Source organism: Ascaphus truei, chromosome 9 (assembly GCF_040206685.1).
Source record: "Ascaphus truei isolate aAscTru1 chromosome 9, aAscTru1.hap1, whole genome shotgun sequence".
Lineage (NCBI taxonomy): Eukaryota > Metazoa > Chordata > Amphibia > Anura > Ascaphidae > Ascaphus > Ascaphus truei.
In genome coordinates this window covers 31,271,404-31,283,653 of record NC_134491.1, presented here as the reverse complement: position 1 = coordinate 31,283,653, position 12,250 = coordinate 31,271,404, and the positions used below count along the sequence as shown (strand labels likewise).

The 12,250-nt window shown below is 46.1% G+C and overlaps 1 protein-coding gene across 1 annotated transcript in view; it reads right to left on the bottom strand.

Annotated features, from left to right (window-relative positions):
* Positions 1 to 12,250, bottom strand: part of STARD9 (StAR related lipid transfer domain containing 9) — a 100,377-nt gene that overhangs the window by 73,912 nt on the left and 14,215 nt on the right. Inside the window, exon 3 of the mRNA XM_075614255.1 lies at positions 6,890 to 7,006. Coding sequence (XP_075470370.1) covers positions 6,890 to 7,006 — 117 coding nt within the window. The remainder of the gene's footprint in view (positions 1 to 6,889; positions 7,007 to 12,250) is intronic.

The window sequence follows — 12,250 nt, the reverse complement described above, 5'->3', positions numbered from 1 at the left end:
CATGGACAGGGAAAGCACCTGCTTCACGCGGGTGACTTCACAGCCTCCACGTGGGCGATGGTACCATGGCCTGGGACTAAGGTGTCTCAATGCAGAAGATGCTTAGTAGGGGCTAGAATCCAGCTTGCTGTAACTCCCATGAGCGTGTGTCAAACTGAATATCTGAGTACGAGCCGGGATGTCCAACCTTGAAACGTGTGTTCATTTTCCTTGAGATAACAGATTAATAAGCAGCATCCATTGGTGGAGTTCTCCGCCATTGACTTTCATCACTTAATCCCGTGTAGTGTGTATCCAGTCTCATTGTAATCAAAGTGGCTTTCCATGCAGCATCGGCAGATCGCTGCTATTTGCACTTGGCAGAACAAGAGCCCGAGTTACAAGCGGTTTAAATGCAACATTGCACACTCATCGAACTGCAAATGAATAAAATAATTGTCTAAGCAGTGAAAAAGATAAAACAAAAAAAATGGTATGGACGGTTGTGCCTGCCTCATGTGCGCAGAAAAAAATATTAGATTTATGCACGAGCAATGGCTATCTATGCCAACGTTCTCACACTGTATAATTGTAATAGCGAACTATGTTCTGGGGAATTTCACGACAGGCCTGTCGCGTTAGCATGCAGCTGTTGCAATGAATAGGTTTTATTATTCAATGTGAGCCGAGACGTCTCCAGCAAGGCCAGTTTAGCCCCAGCTGTCCTCTTAGAATGTGCGTTGGCACAGCCCAACGATCGAAATCATTCAGGAAGGAAAGTCTATCTTTCCCCACCGCAATGCAAGAGACGAAGCCGTGGAAACAAAACACCAAACATATGCTTTGTATTCTAATGTCACTCTCTCCACTGATTCGCTGCCACGAGGAAGGATGTGATAGAGTCTTCCCATCTACGTACGTCTGTATCGTACACAGAGCCCTGGTCATCTTTATTACATTACTACTGAAGGAGTTAAAATGCCAAACAAGACCATTTGATCTTCTACAATGAATTAGATTTTGTACACATATTAGTTTAGTGTTTAAGAAAATACAAATATATATTTAGTTCTAAGGATAAGAATAATTATAAAAAAGATCCCAGTGTATTAAGGCTACATGGATTTTCACCAAGGCCCTGCAACATGTTACCATCTCTAAAAGGGTTAAACCCTAAAAATCATTGTTAGAGTCCCAGGATACTAGGTACTTTCTATCCTGTTTAGGCCACAAAATACAGCCACAGGGTAAATGTGCTCCATCCCACAGCTTCACAGGTGCTGAAACTGGTGGATGGGAAATCCAGCCCAGAGTTGGCTGTTCTAGGCTCCCACTCACCTGTCCTGTTCATTGGGAAAGCAGTATTAAAGGACCCGGTATTAAAGGGGCTGCACCCCATATGGTCACCCGTGGAGGACCCGGTATTAAAGGGGCTGCACCCCATATGGTCACCCCCTGACCTCACCAGGGAGTCAAGGGGTTAACTGGACTGCGGTCCAGGAATGTGGCTTACACCTTGTCATGTCATGAAAATGTATGTTCCCCTGTTCCCATGTTTCATTATAATCCTGTATTTTAATGTTTTAAAGTGCATTTCTGTATCTCCAGTTCTGGAGGTCGCAGAGTTGATTTTTGGCCAATATGTGGAATTAAAAATGTAGGCATTAAAAACTGGCAAATTTCGACCCACTGAGCCCACCAGAATGGAACTTATTAATATGTGTAGATATTAAAGTGTATATGTATGGTATTTTGGATCTGTTCTGAAAATTCAGACCATCTGCTATGCTAATAGGTCATGAAGGGCAGCCGGCTGATTGAGCCTAAGCACTGTGATCAAAAGTTAACTGCCTGATTGTTTACACTAAGTACTAATCAACAGACTCTGCCACTCTAATTGTTACCTGAGGGTGGAGAATCATCAAACTGGAGTGGTTTGTAAGTGTTATACCTACAAACAATGCAGATACTTCATTTGGTAGACTGGTCGTTGCCCCTGATTTAATTATGGGGCTACCCATAGAGTCCCAGTACACATGGGCTAATTAGCTGGGGGGGGCATGGGTTAATCTGTGTCTCCACATTAGGGATTGGATACAGATAATTGTTCACCAATAGTCTGTATTCAATGTTAAGAATAGGGTTACACGGGTATATAAACTGTGTCAGCCCTACAGTTTTTAGTTGTGCTTCTGATTCCACCTGGAATGTCACCGGATTGCTGGAGAATTACTAGCTGATACTTCTCCATCCCCCAACCCTAAGTAAGTGTTACCTTCTTGTCTGTTATTTATACTATATTGCTGTGTTCACCTTTTTTAAGGAATAAATATATTTTATTATATCTAAGCCTCGTTCAGTTCAACCCAGATATTTGGTGTTCGTTATATCTTGTCATAAGCTACCGTGACACCACCCAACCAAAGTAAGGGAAATCCTATGTTTAGTCGGTGCTCAATTGAGCAGGGATTTATTTTGTATCTCAGTTAAAGTGTTGCAGTCCCACTGCTGGGACAAATAAAGCAGGCAGAGGCCTGAGTGAAACAATATTGTAGTACGTGCGCTCATTCTGGTTACCCTGAAAGACAGTGTCATAGCGAACCCCTACGGCAGAGCAACCAAATGGGAGACGTTTGTCACATCACGCATACATAGGATTTTCTGGACTATAATCTTTTATATATCTTGATAAATGAGGCCAAAAATGTTAGGAAATATTATCAAGTGGAAATAAAGTGAAATAAAACGTGCCAAATCTCCTGGTCGACAGAGCACATTCCATCCAATCCCAGTGTAAGGCTACGTAGGATATACGCACGTACCAGAAGGAGCCTAAAAGCAGTGTTTATAGAAGGAATTGCACTTTTGCGCATTTCTTTAGTTGCTGAGGCTTAAAGCTCCCATGATAACGTGAACACATCTTTTGGGAGGAGAAACATCTTGGTAAAGCCAAGAGAGTGATGTTATGCCTCTGAAATTCAGGCCATTTACAGGGCTATTGTATGCAGCAGCTGTGTGTAGCTGGCACTTACTGTATGTGAAGTGAGAGAAAATCATGAACTCTCGTACCCTCTTCAGCCTAATGCGCGTGCACACAGACATCAAAAGCATCCAAGTATTACAGAAATGTGAAGAAAAAAAAAAAGAAGAAGAACTGCGCAAAATGTAAAACGCTGACAAACAAAAACAATGGTTCGAACTATAGAACTGATACTCTCCCTGTAGCTGGTTTGTGTCTCTCACCCGGAGACGAGAGGAGATTTTTGAAGAAGAAACCTACAGCGCAAAGGAGAGATAAAAGCAGAACACAGTGTATTCTGTAACTGGTACATGGAAGTCCTGCTCTCGTGCCCTACACTTGCAGAATTTATGTCAAATTCGGGCAGAATCCTTGGTTCACTTTCGTCTTAGAGGAAAACGAATAAGATAACTTCTGGCCTCGACAGTGAACTCCCAGGCTCTGCAGTGCTTAAACTTTCTAAACACACATTCTGCATCAGGACATCCTAGACTCGAGTCCTTCTCTATTTTAGTGATGTGTATACAGTATATGGTTTATTTATATAGCGCCATCAATGTACGCAGCCCTTTACAGAATTAACTAAATGGCATAGGGAGATAATATACCAAGTCTCACATGTGTTAAACAATGGGAATCAGTGAGTGCCTGCCCTGCAAAGCTTACAATCTAAATGGAATAATGGGAGACTCACAGACTACAACAGGAGCAAGTGCAGTCATTTCCGTCTTCCTTACAGTACATGCATAAGGCCTAGGCCAGGTAGGGAACGGGCACGCTGGTGCCCGTGCGCCGCGCCCTGCTCGGCCGGGCAATTCGTGGCCGGCTAGGTGCGCGTGTGTCTGGGGGCCCTCATTGGGCGAACCGCTCACGTGACGCACGTGCAAGCAGCAAAATCAAATTTGCTTGCTCGGCAAGCAGCTAAGCGCCCGCTCACGCTGGCCACACACATTGTCGCAATGTGTCTCCTCGTGGCGGGCGCGCCGCTCAGTGCCACCCTGGCACATTGTAATTTGATTAAAGAGTATTTTTAACTCATTCAACATTTCTCACTACTTGATTTGAGTGCATTCATTGGGGAATCTTTGTTTGTTTTGTGGGTGCATATGTAGTAAGCAGTGCTGCTCCCTAAGAAAACTTCTAGTACCAGACGTCACCTTATGGCCCATTCAAGTCAGTATGTAATAGCACCGCTTAGTAAATATGAGCCTATTTGTACATGGATCCATCCAACTATGCGATTGAATAACAATTTCTGCTTCTGGGAAGAGGGATACAGTAATTGGAACAAACAATAGAAGCTCACACAACATGAGCACCCTTCAAAAGTAAGGACATTAATCCACTGGTTGCTTGCACCACAATGAAAACATGTCGTCAAACTGTTTGACACATGGTGTACTGGAGCCAACAAGTAGTCTCCAAGTCCATTGTTCATTATACACACAGTACACTTGTCACTTGTGTATGAATGATGACAAGTGTCCAAACCTCCCTTCTCAAATACGGAGCAGTTCATTATCTGCCATGACTTCAATGGGACCACTAAGCGGTTGAGCCCTATTGTTTAATCAGCAGGACCAGGAGGTCATACAAGCCTGAGCTTGCCTCATCCCCTGTGTACTTCAACATCATACACCATATCAGCTGCAATCCCCAATACAATCTGAGATAATAACATAATATGCTGATCCTAAAGTAAACAGACAAAAAGTTACTGAATTACAAAGACCTCTGGCACTAATTCAGCGTCTGGTAAACAACATACATTTTCTATCCGAGTGTCAAACTTAAAGAACATGAACAAACCAAGAGACTTCTCCTCAATTACCACCTGGAAACGCTCTGAAACCGCTCTCCCGAGGCGCAAAATGTTTTTTTTTCAAATGTCAGACACGTTTACAGTTTTAACTCCCATCAGGTTATTTTGATCTTCCCAAATTATACGTTTAAATTATTGCTCTTAACCTTTTGTGTGCCGTGGTGTCCGGAGGCACTGGAGTGCTAGTGGACCGTTGCGTACTTCCTGGTCATGTGATCAGGCCCTGAATACCATAAATGGAAGCGGAGAGGGCTCCACTTCCATTGGGCTGGCCACTCCATCTGTGCCGTCAGCTCTATCACCCCCTAGAAAAAGAACAAGAGCCCAGAGCGTACAGTGCCTGGAATGTCATGAGGGCCTCTGGCATGCCGGGAACCATCCCGGGAACCATGCCGGGAACCATCCCGGGAACCATGCCGGGAACCATGCCGTACCAGGTGGCTCATTAGGGCCAAGTTATGATTAATTTGTTGTTTGAGTATAAAGCATAGTCTTAAAGTGGCCAGTCATTGGCAGGTAGCTGGCTGCTATATCACACGCTGCTTCTCTGTGGAAATCACTTTACTAATCGCCTCGCTCTCCACATCTTATTAAAGTGAGCATTTTAGAAGACTAGAAAGTATAAAGAATAAAAAGTTGACAACAAATGTATCCATTTGAAATACTTAGTAAATATGAAATGTTTTTTTTTTTTTTTTACTTTTTTCCCCACTTAGAAAAAATGGCGCTGCTGCTGCTGCATTACAGTATACTAATTAACTTTTCTTTTATAGAATCAGATCCAGGGTCCCCTGGGGCAGAACCATGCTATTCGTAGCTCGACTCCCCGGTATCTTTCTGTGTGCGGGTAAATTCAGAGATGGCTGCCGGATCGTGCACTCGGAAGTCGCAATGTCCTGGTTTAACCCTTTGGTTGCCAGAGTGCCACGGCTACTTAATCCGGAAAAAGGAGGTGTCCTCCCCTTCTACTCCCACCCCCCCCCTGGAAAACTAGCAGTAAGATTAGGATGTAGCAGCTATGTGCCCCTGGAGGGCCGAACCCCGGGACGTAGCCACTACCGAAGGGTTAATTTGTGGTGCTGATACTGTAGGACATTTTAAATGACGTTACGGCCTCTGTGCAGGAATTCTGGGGGTGCGGTGCTGTACTCAGAGCATAGATACAGTATCAGCCACAAGGAACTCATGCACAAACATCTAGTCTGTGCTATCATTGATATTGGACATCTGCACTTATAAACTTGATGGAGTGGTGTAAATAATCAGACTATATTTTGTTGGACAGCCTGTGCGTCTGGAAGTGGTGTCAGACACTATCATTGTGTATAGTACCCCACTATGGGGTCTCTAGATGTAGAAACCACTACTGTTTTTTGCATTTATTATTGCTCTACTACGTTTTAGGGAACACTTTTTTGTTGACAGGGACAAGGGAAGTACAGTACCTGGATCTGTTGATCTAATGGAACGGGCCCAGAAGAAGGGGCCAGGTGCCCCGAAACGTTACGTTGCCCCCCGTATTCCCGTTTTCCCCTCCCCTTGTCTTCTCTCTCCTTGTCTATCCCATTGTGTTTCCCTCCCCCTCACTTAGGGTTTTTCATTTTATGTACTTTGCAACATTAGTGTATGTAATTTTGATCTACCATTTTGTCCTCAGCAGGCATTTGCGTAACACCAAGTTCTCCCTAATTACCACTTAGATTGTAAGCTCTTCGGGGCAGGGACTCCGTTTCCTAATGTTACGTTTATGTGTGAAGCTCTTATTCCCATTACGTGTTATAATATTATGTCACGTATATTACTGCTGTGACGCGCTACGTACCTGGATGGCACTATATAAATAAAAATATACATACAATCGAAAATGGGTAAACTTGAAACTTCCAGAGAGGTCAGAAACACACTGCAAATGGCAAAAACCAAGCTTTATATTTAAACATATCATGCGCAAACAAATCTTTTTCGTGGATTTCTGGCCACGCAGGGTAGGGGTTAATCACTGTGTTTACAATTGTGGCTTTCAATTCTAGTAGCTCATACTGTATCAGTCAGACAATGGGGGAACTTACCACTTCCTGAGACGCATATTTTGGATCATCAGGATCAACAGACCAATAGCAGTAATCGAAGCCAAACTCTATCAGACTCCCTCCGGTGTCCCTGGGGCCATCTGGTTTATGGTCCAGCTGCCAAAAATCAGAAATATGCAACAATTAAGGCATTAGAAAAACAATGCACGCGGCCTCACTTCATCTCTAAATGTTTTACGGGTTCATCCGCCTTCACTTTATCATCCCATTTAAAAATGACCCCAGTGCTTAAATCCTACTGTATTTCCTATTTTGAAGAAATACTTGGGGAGATAACATTTGTAGGGAAGTTTAACATGGTCCCAATAAAAATGTTTTCTGTGATGGAATTCAACATTAATGACCAAGCGTGGACTCTCCGCAGCATTTCCTGTGATGGAGATGGGCTCCTACATAGACCTGAGGTCATTAAATGCTGATCATATTGTGTTATTGTGCTTTTTGTTTTGCAGTTAACCAATTAGTAACCGCTGGTATAAACAAAAGTGCAGATGTTGACAGAGAGCTGTAAATTCAGTGCAGTTACAGTGTGTTCAGGGGCCTGCGCCTTTAAATTGAACAAAGTATTCCCAGATTTTCCATTGTAGCCAGATGTTTCCATTACACTCTGCTTTATTCTCTCTGTTACTACAATATGACTAAAACAGACTTCTACTTTCTACCCAACAGGCGCACTGGCCTTACAAGTTTCATGGTGCGATCTCGTGCGTGGTTTAAAATGGCATTTTTTGCAATAACGCCTTTTAATAAACCTGTTTATACAGCATAGAGCAGGAGTGCTCAACTCCAGACTCCAGTCCTCAAGCCCCGCAACACATCAGGTTTTCAGGATATCCCTGCTTCAGCACAGGTGGTTCAACCAGTCACTGCTTCAGCACAGGTGGTTCAACCAGTCACTGCTTCATCACAGGTGGCTCAGTCTTCAACTGATTCACTGACTGAGTAACCTGTGCTGAAGCAGGGATATCCTGAAAACCTGACCTGTTGGTGGCCCCTTGAGGACTGGAGTTGGTTACTCCGGTCCTAATCACCAATACACTTGGGGTCAGTTTCTTCAGAGCAAGTTAGGCCTTGCCCCCCCTGCCTACTACAGCGTCCGCTGTTGCGGACGCTGCACGGACGAGAGCCCTCCCCTCAATGGCACCGGGCCCGCTGCGAGGGGGGGCCGCAGCGCTGGGGCGAGAGTTGCTCCTGCTCTCAATAGAATTGAGAGCAGTACTCGCGACGAGCGATACGGCACGCCCCCCCCCGGCGGTTCAGCCAATGAGGGCGAACCTGCCGGGTGACGTCATAGCCACGCCCCCCGTCACGCCCCCGCCACGCCCCCCCACCCCGGTCTCTCTTCCTGCAGTGAGCTGCAGACCAGGGAATCGGCTGCACGCGCCGCCAATCTCGCGGGCGCGCGTTGCAGCGGAGTTACCGGGGCCTTAGCCTTACACTTGGTGTTGGGGCAAAATTAATATTAGTTCATGTGACTTTTTCAAAATTTCATTAACGTGCAAAATGTGTTGTGGATCCCGATATATTTTGCATGTTGCATATATTTTGATAAAGTCACGACATATTCTGGAAAAAAAAAAAACAATGCATGGGTCACTGGGATATACCACAAAACCAACACACTGAAATATAATGCAAAAATGTACACATCCCTTTGGACAGGTACGTCTTCGCCTTGGCAGTAAAGGGGTTAAAACAGCAGTTAGCAAAAACAGTACAGTTATTTTTTTTACACAATTAGAGCTGTTTAGCTACGTTTAGCGCAGAGGACCACCCAAGTTTCTAAGATAAAGAAAATTGCCGACGGCGCTCCGTTGTGTAAAATACAATATGGCCGCCTGTGTCGGCAAATAGAATGCCACAACTGGCCAGCAAGTTCCGGAGAGATTTGCCGACCAAATTATTTCCCCAGACGGAAGCACCGGCACCAGCGCCCGCACTGGTAAAATTATCTGTGGGACTGGGGAGTCCGGCTCTGAAAATAGCAGGATTCAGCACCGGGAGAATGACGTACAGTGATTAACGGATGAATAATACATTTTTTTTGCAAGTCCTAGGAAGCAAGTTACAGGAATATATTTACAATGCTTCAAATTTTTAACAAATTAAAGATATTAGCAACTGTTTAGTTTAAATTAATTCTTAGACCTCCTTACAACATGCAATTGGAAAGCACCGTGTAAAATATTTTAACAATAGCCACAGTTAGAACGAGCGCCCCAGTGCGGAAAACCCACTGACCAGGTTTCTCTGCATGAAGCCTGAAACACAGAAGCCAGAAATTCTGCATGCCTGGCCCCTGAGCCCTGAGCTGCGTATACAATATAAAAGGTATAACGTGACTGCGTTCCCAGCATATTAGAAATGCCAGAGGAACATTCACTCAATGTCTATGTCTCGGGTCTCTCGGCTTTGAATCTTCGAGTACACATTTGAAAACGAGCGATACATTTCACCATATCCTTTTGGGGTGGAATATTTGGCAATGCATAAAAAGTGGCCCTCAAAAGGAAGGCTGGAAAGGTAAAAAAAAAATATGGGCGTTCTCCAAATTAACCCTTCGAGTGCCCTGTGGTGTCATGTTGCCCGGCACTCCAGGGGCCCCCAGGACGGCGGTTACATCATCGGCAGCTCATATTAGGGTGAGAGTTCTGCATATTTGTCCCTACATACTGTATGACCAGTAAACAAGTATTTATTTTACATTGTTTTTCACTGTACACCTCAAAGTGGATGAGTAAGTAACAGCTGGATTCATCAATTAATAGGAATTGAATTTTTTTTTATATATATATATATATATATATATATATATATATATATATATATATATATATATATATATATATATATATATACATACAGTGTTCGACAAATCACCCAAAAATCTACTCGCCACCTAGTCCCGCCCCAACCCCGCCCCCAGGCCCACTTTTAAAAAAATTAAAATAAATTCATAGTACGAACAACATTCGTTTTTGACATTAGTTTATTTATTGTATTACATTATACTACAATTAGTCCTTGTTACGTGTGTGTGTGTGTGTGTGTGTAAATGTTCCTGAACCCCATAACTAGTGCCTGGACGCTCCCGCGTCACAATATCTAAAGCAGCAATCCCGCCTGGGATCTTACCTGATCCGCAGTCCCTCAATGTCCAGGTACCCTCATTCCCGCAATGTTATACATTGGAGGGGATGTGTTCCCTACCTGTCTTCTGGGTTAGGGGGGTTCCGATGTCTTCCGTGTGAAGCTTGAGTCAGATCTGGAATAAAGCAGTGTAGGTTATTTCGGTGTAGGTATAAGGCAGTTAAGATATATAGGGTAAATAAGAGATCCAGAGTGTGAGAGAGAGAGTGTGGGTGAGAGACAGAGAGAGACACAGAGAGAGACACAGAGAGAGACACAGAGAGAGACACAGAGAGAGACACAGAGAGAGACACAGAGAGAGACACAGAGAGACACAGAGAGACACACAGAGACACACAGAGAGAGAGAGAGAGAGAAACAGAGACACAGTGAGAGAGACACAGAGAAAGAGAGAGACACAGAGAAAGAGAGAGACACAGAGAAAGAGACACACACAGAGAAAGAGACACACACAGAGAAAGAGACACACACAGAGAAAGAGACACACACAGAGAAAGAGACACACACAGAGAAAGAGACACACACAGAGAAAGAGACACACAGAGAGATAGAGAGAACACACACACAGAGAGAATGAGAGACAAAGACAGAGAGAGTGCGACAGAGAGAGTGCGACAGAGAGAGTGCGACAGAGAGAGTGCGACAGAGAGCGTGCGACAGAGAGAGTGCGACAGAGAGAGTGCGACAGAGAGAGTGCGAGAGAGAGTGCGAGAGAGAGTGCGAGGGCGACAGGGAAAGGGCGAGGGCGACAGGGAAAGGGTGACAGGGAGAGGGTGACACACTCACAGACACACACTCACAGACACACACACTCATAGACTCTCACACACACTCACACACACAAACATTGACTCACACAAACACTCACAGACTCTCTCACACACATTCACTCACACAAACACTCACACAGACACATACACACACAGACTCAAACACACACAGACGCAAACACACACAGACGCAAACACACACAGACGCAAACACACACAGACGCAAACACACACAGACGCAAACACACACAGACTCAAACACACACAGACTCAAACACACACAGACTCAAACACACACAGACTCAAACACACACAGACTCAAACACACGCACACAGGCGCACACAAACACCCTCACAGACGCACACAAACACCCTCACAGACGCACACAAACACCCTCACAGACGCACACAAACACCCTCACAGACGCACACAAACACCCTCACAGACGCACACAAACACCCTCACAGACGCACACAAACACCCTCACAGACGCACACAAACACCCTCACAGACGCACACAAACACCCTCACAGACGCACACAAACACCCTCACAGACGCACACAAACACCCTCACAGACGCACACCCTCACAGACGCACACCCTCACAGACGCACACACTCACAGACGCACACACTCACAGACGCACACACACCCACTCACAGACTCACAAACACTCACAGACACTCACAGACAATCACAGACCCACTCACAGACACACAAACACCCACACAAACACTCAGACACACACTCACCCACACACACACTCACAGATCCACTCACAGACACACACACACCCACACCCACACTCAGAGACACACTCACTGGGTGGGAGACTGGGTTGGTATTCATTGGAAGGGAGGGGGCCCACCTGTTCCTCCAGGGCCTGCTTGTCTTCCACATGCTGCTCCACATGCCAGGCGATCGGGCAGGAGTTGCGGGAGGATCGGGGGCCAGCAGAGGGATCGGGGGGCCAGCGGGAGGATCGGGGGGGGAGGTGGTGGGAAGGGGGGGGGAGGTGGTGGGAAGGGGGGGGAGGTGGTGGGAAGGGGGGGGAGGTGGTGGGAAGGGGGGGAGGTGGTGGAAAGGGGGGGAGGTGGTGGGAAGGGGGGGGAGGTGGTGGGAAGGGGGGGGAGGTGGTGGGAAGGGGGGGAGGTGGTGGGAAGGGGGGGAGGTGGTGGGAAGGGGGGGAGGTGGTGGGAAGGGGGGGGGGAGGTGGTGGGAAGGGGGGGGGGAGGTGGTGGGAAGGGGGGGGGGAGGTGGTGGGAAGGGGGGGAGGTGGTGGGAAGGGGGGAAGGTGGTGGGAAGGGGGGAAGGGGGGGGGGAGGTGGTGTGAAGGTGGGGGGAGGTGGTGTGAAGGTGGGGGGAGGTGGTGAGGAGGGGGGAGGTGGTGGGAGGTTGTAAGGGGGGAGTGAAGGGAA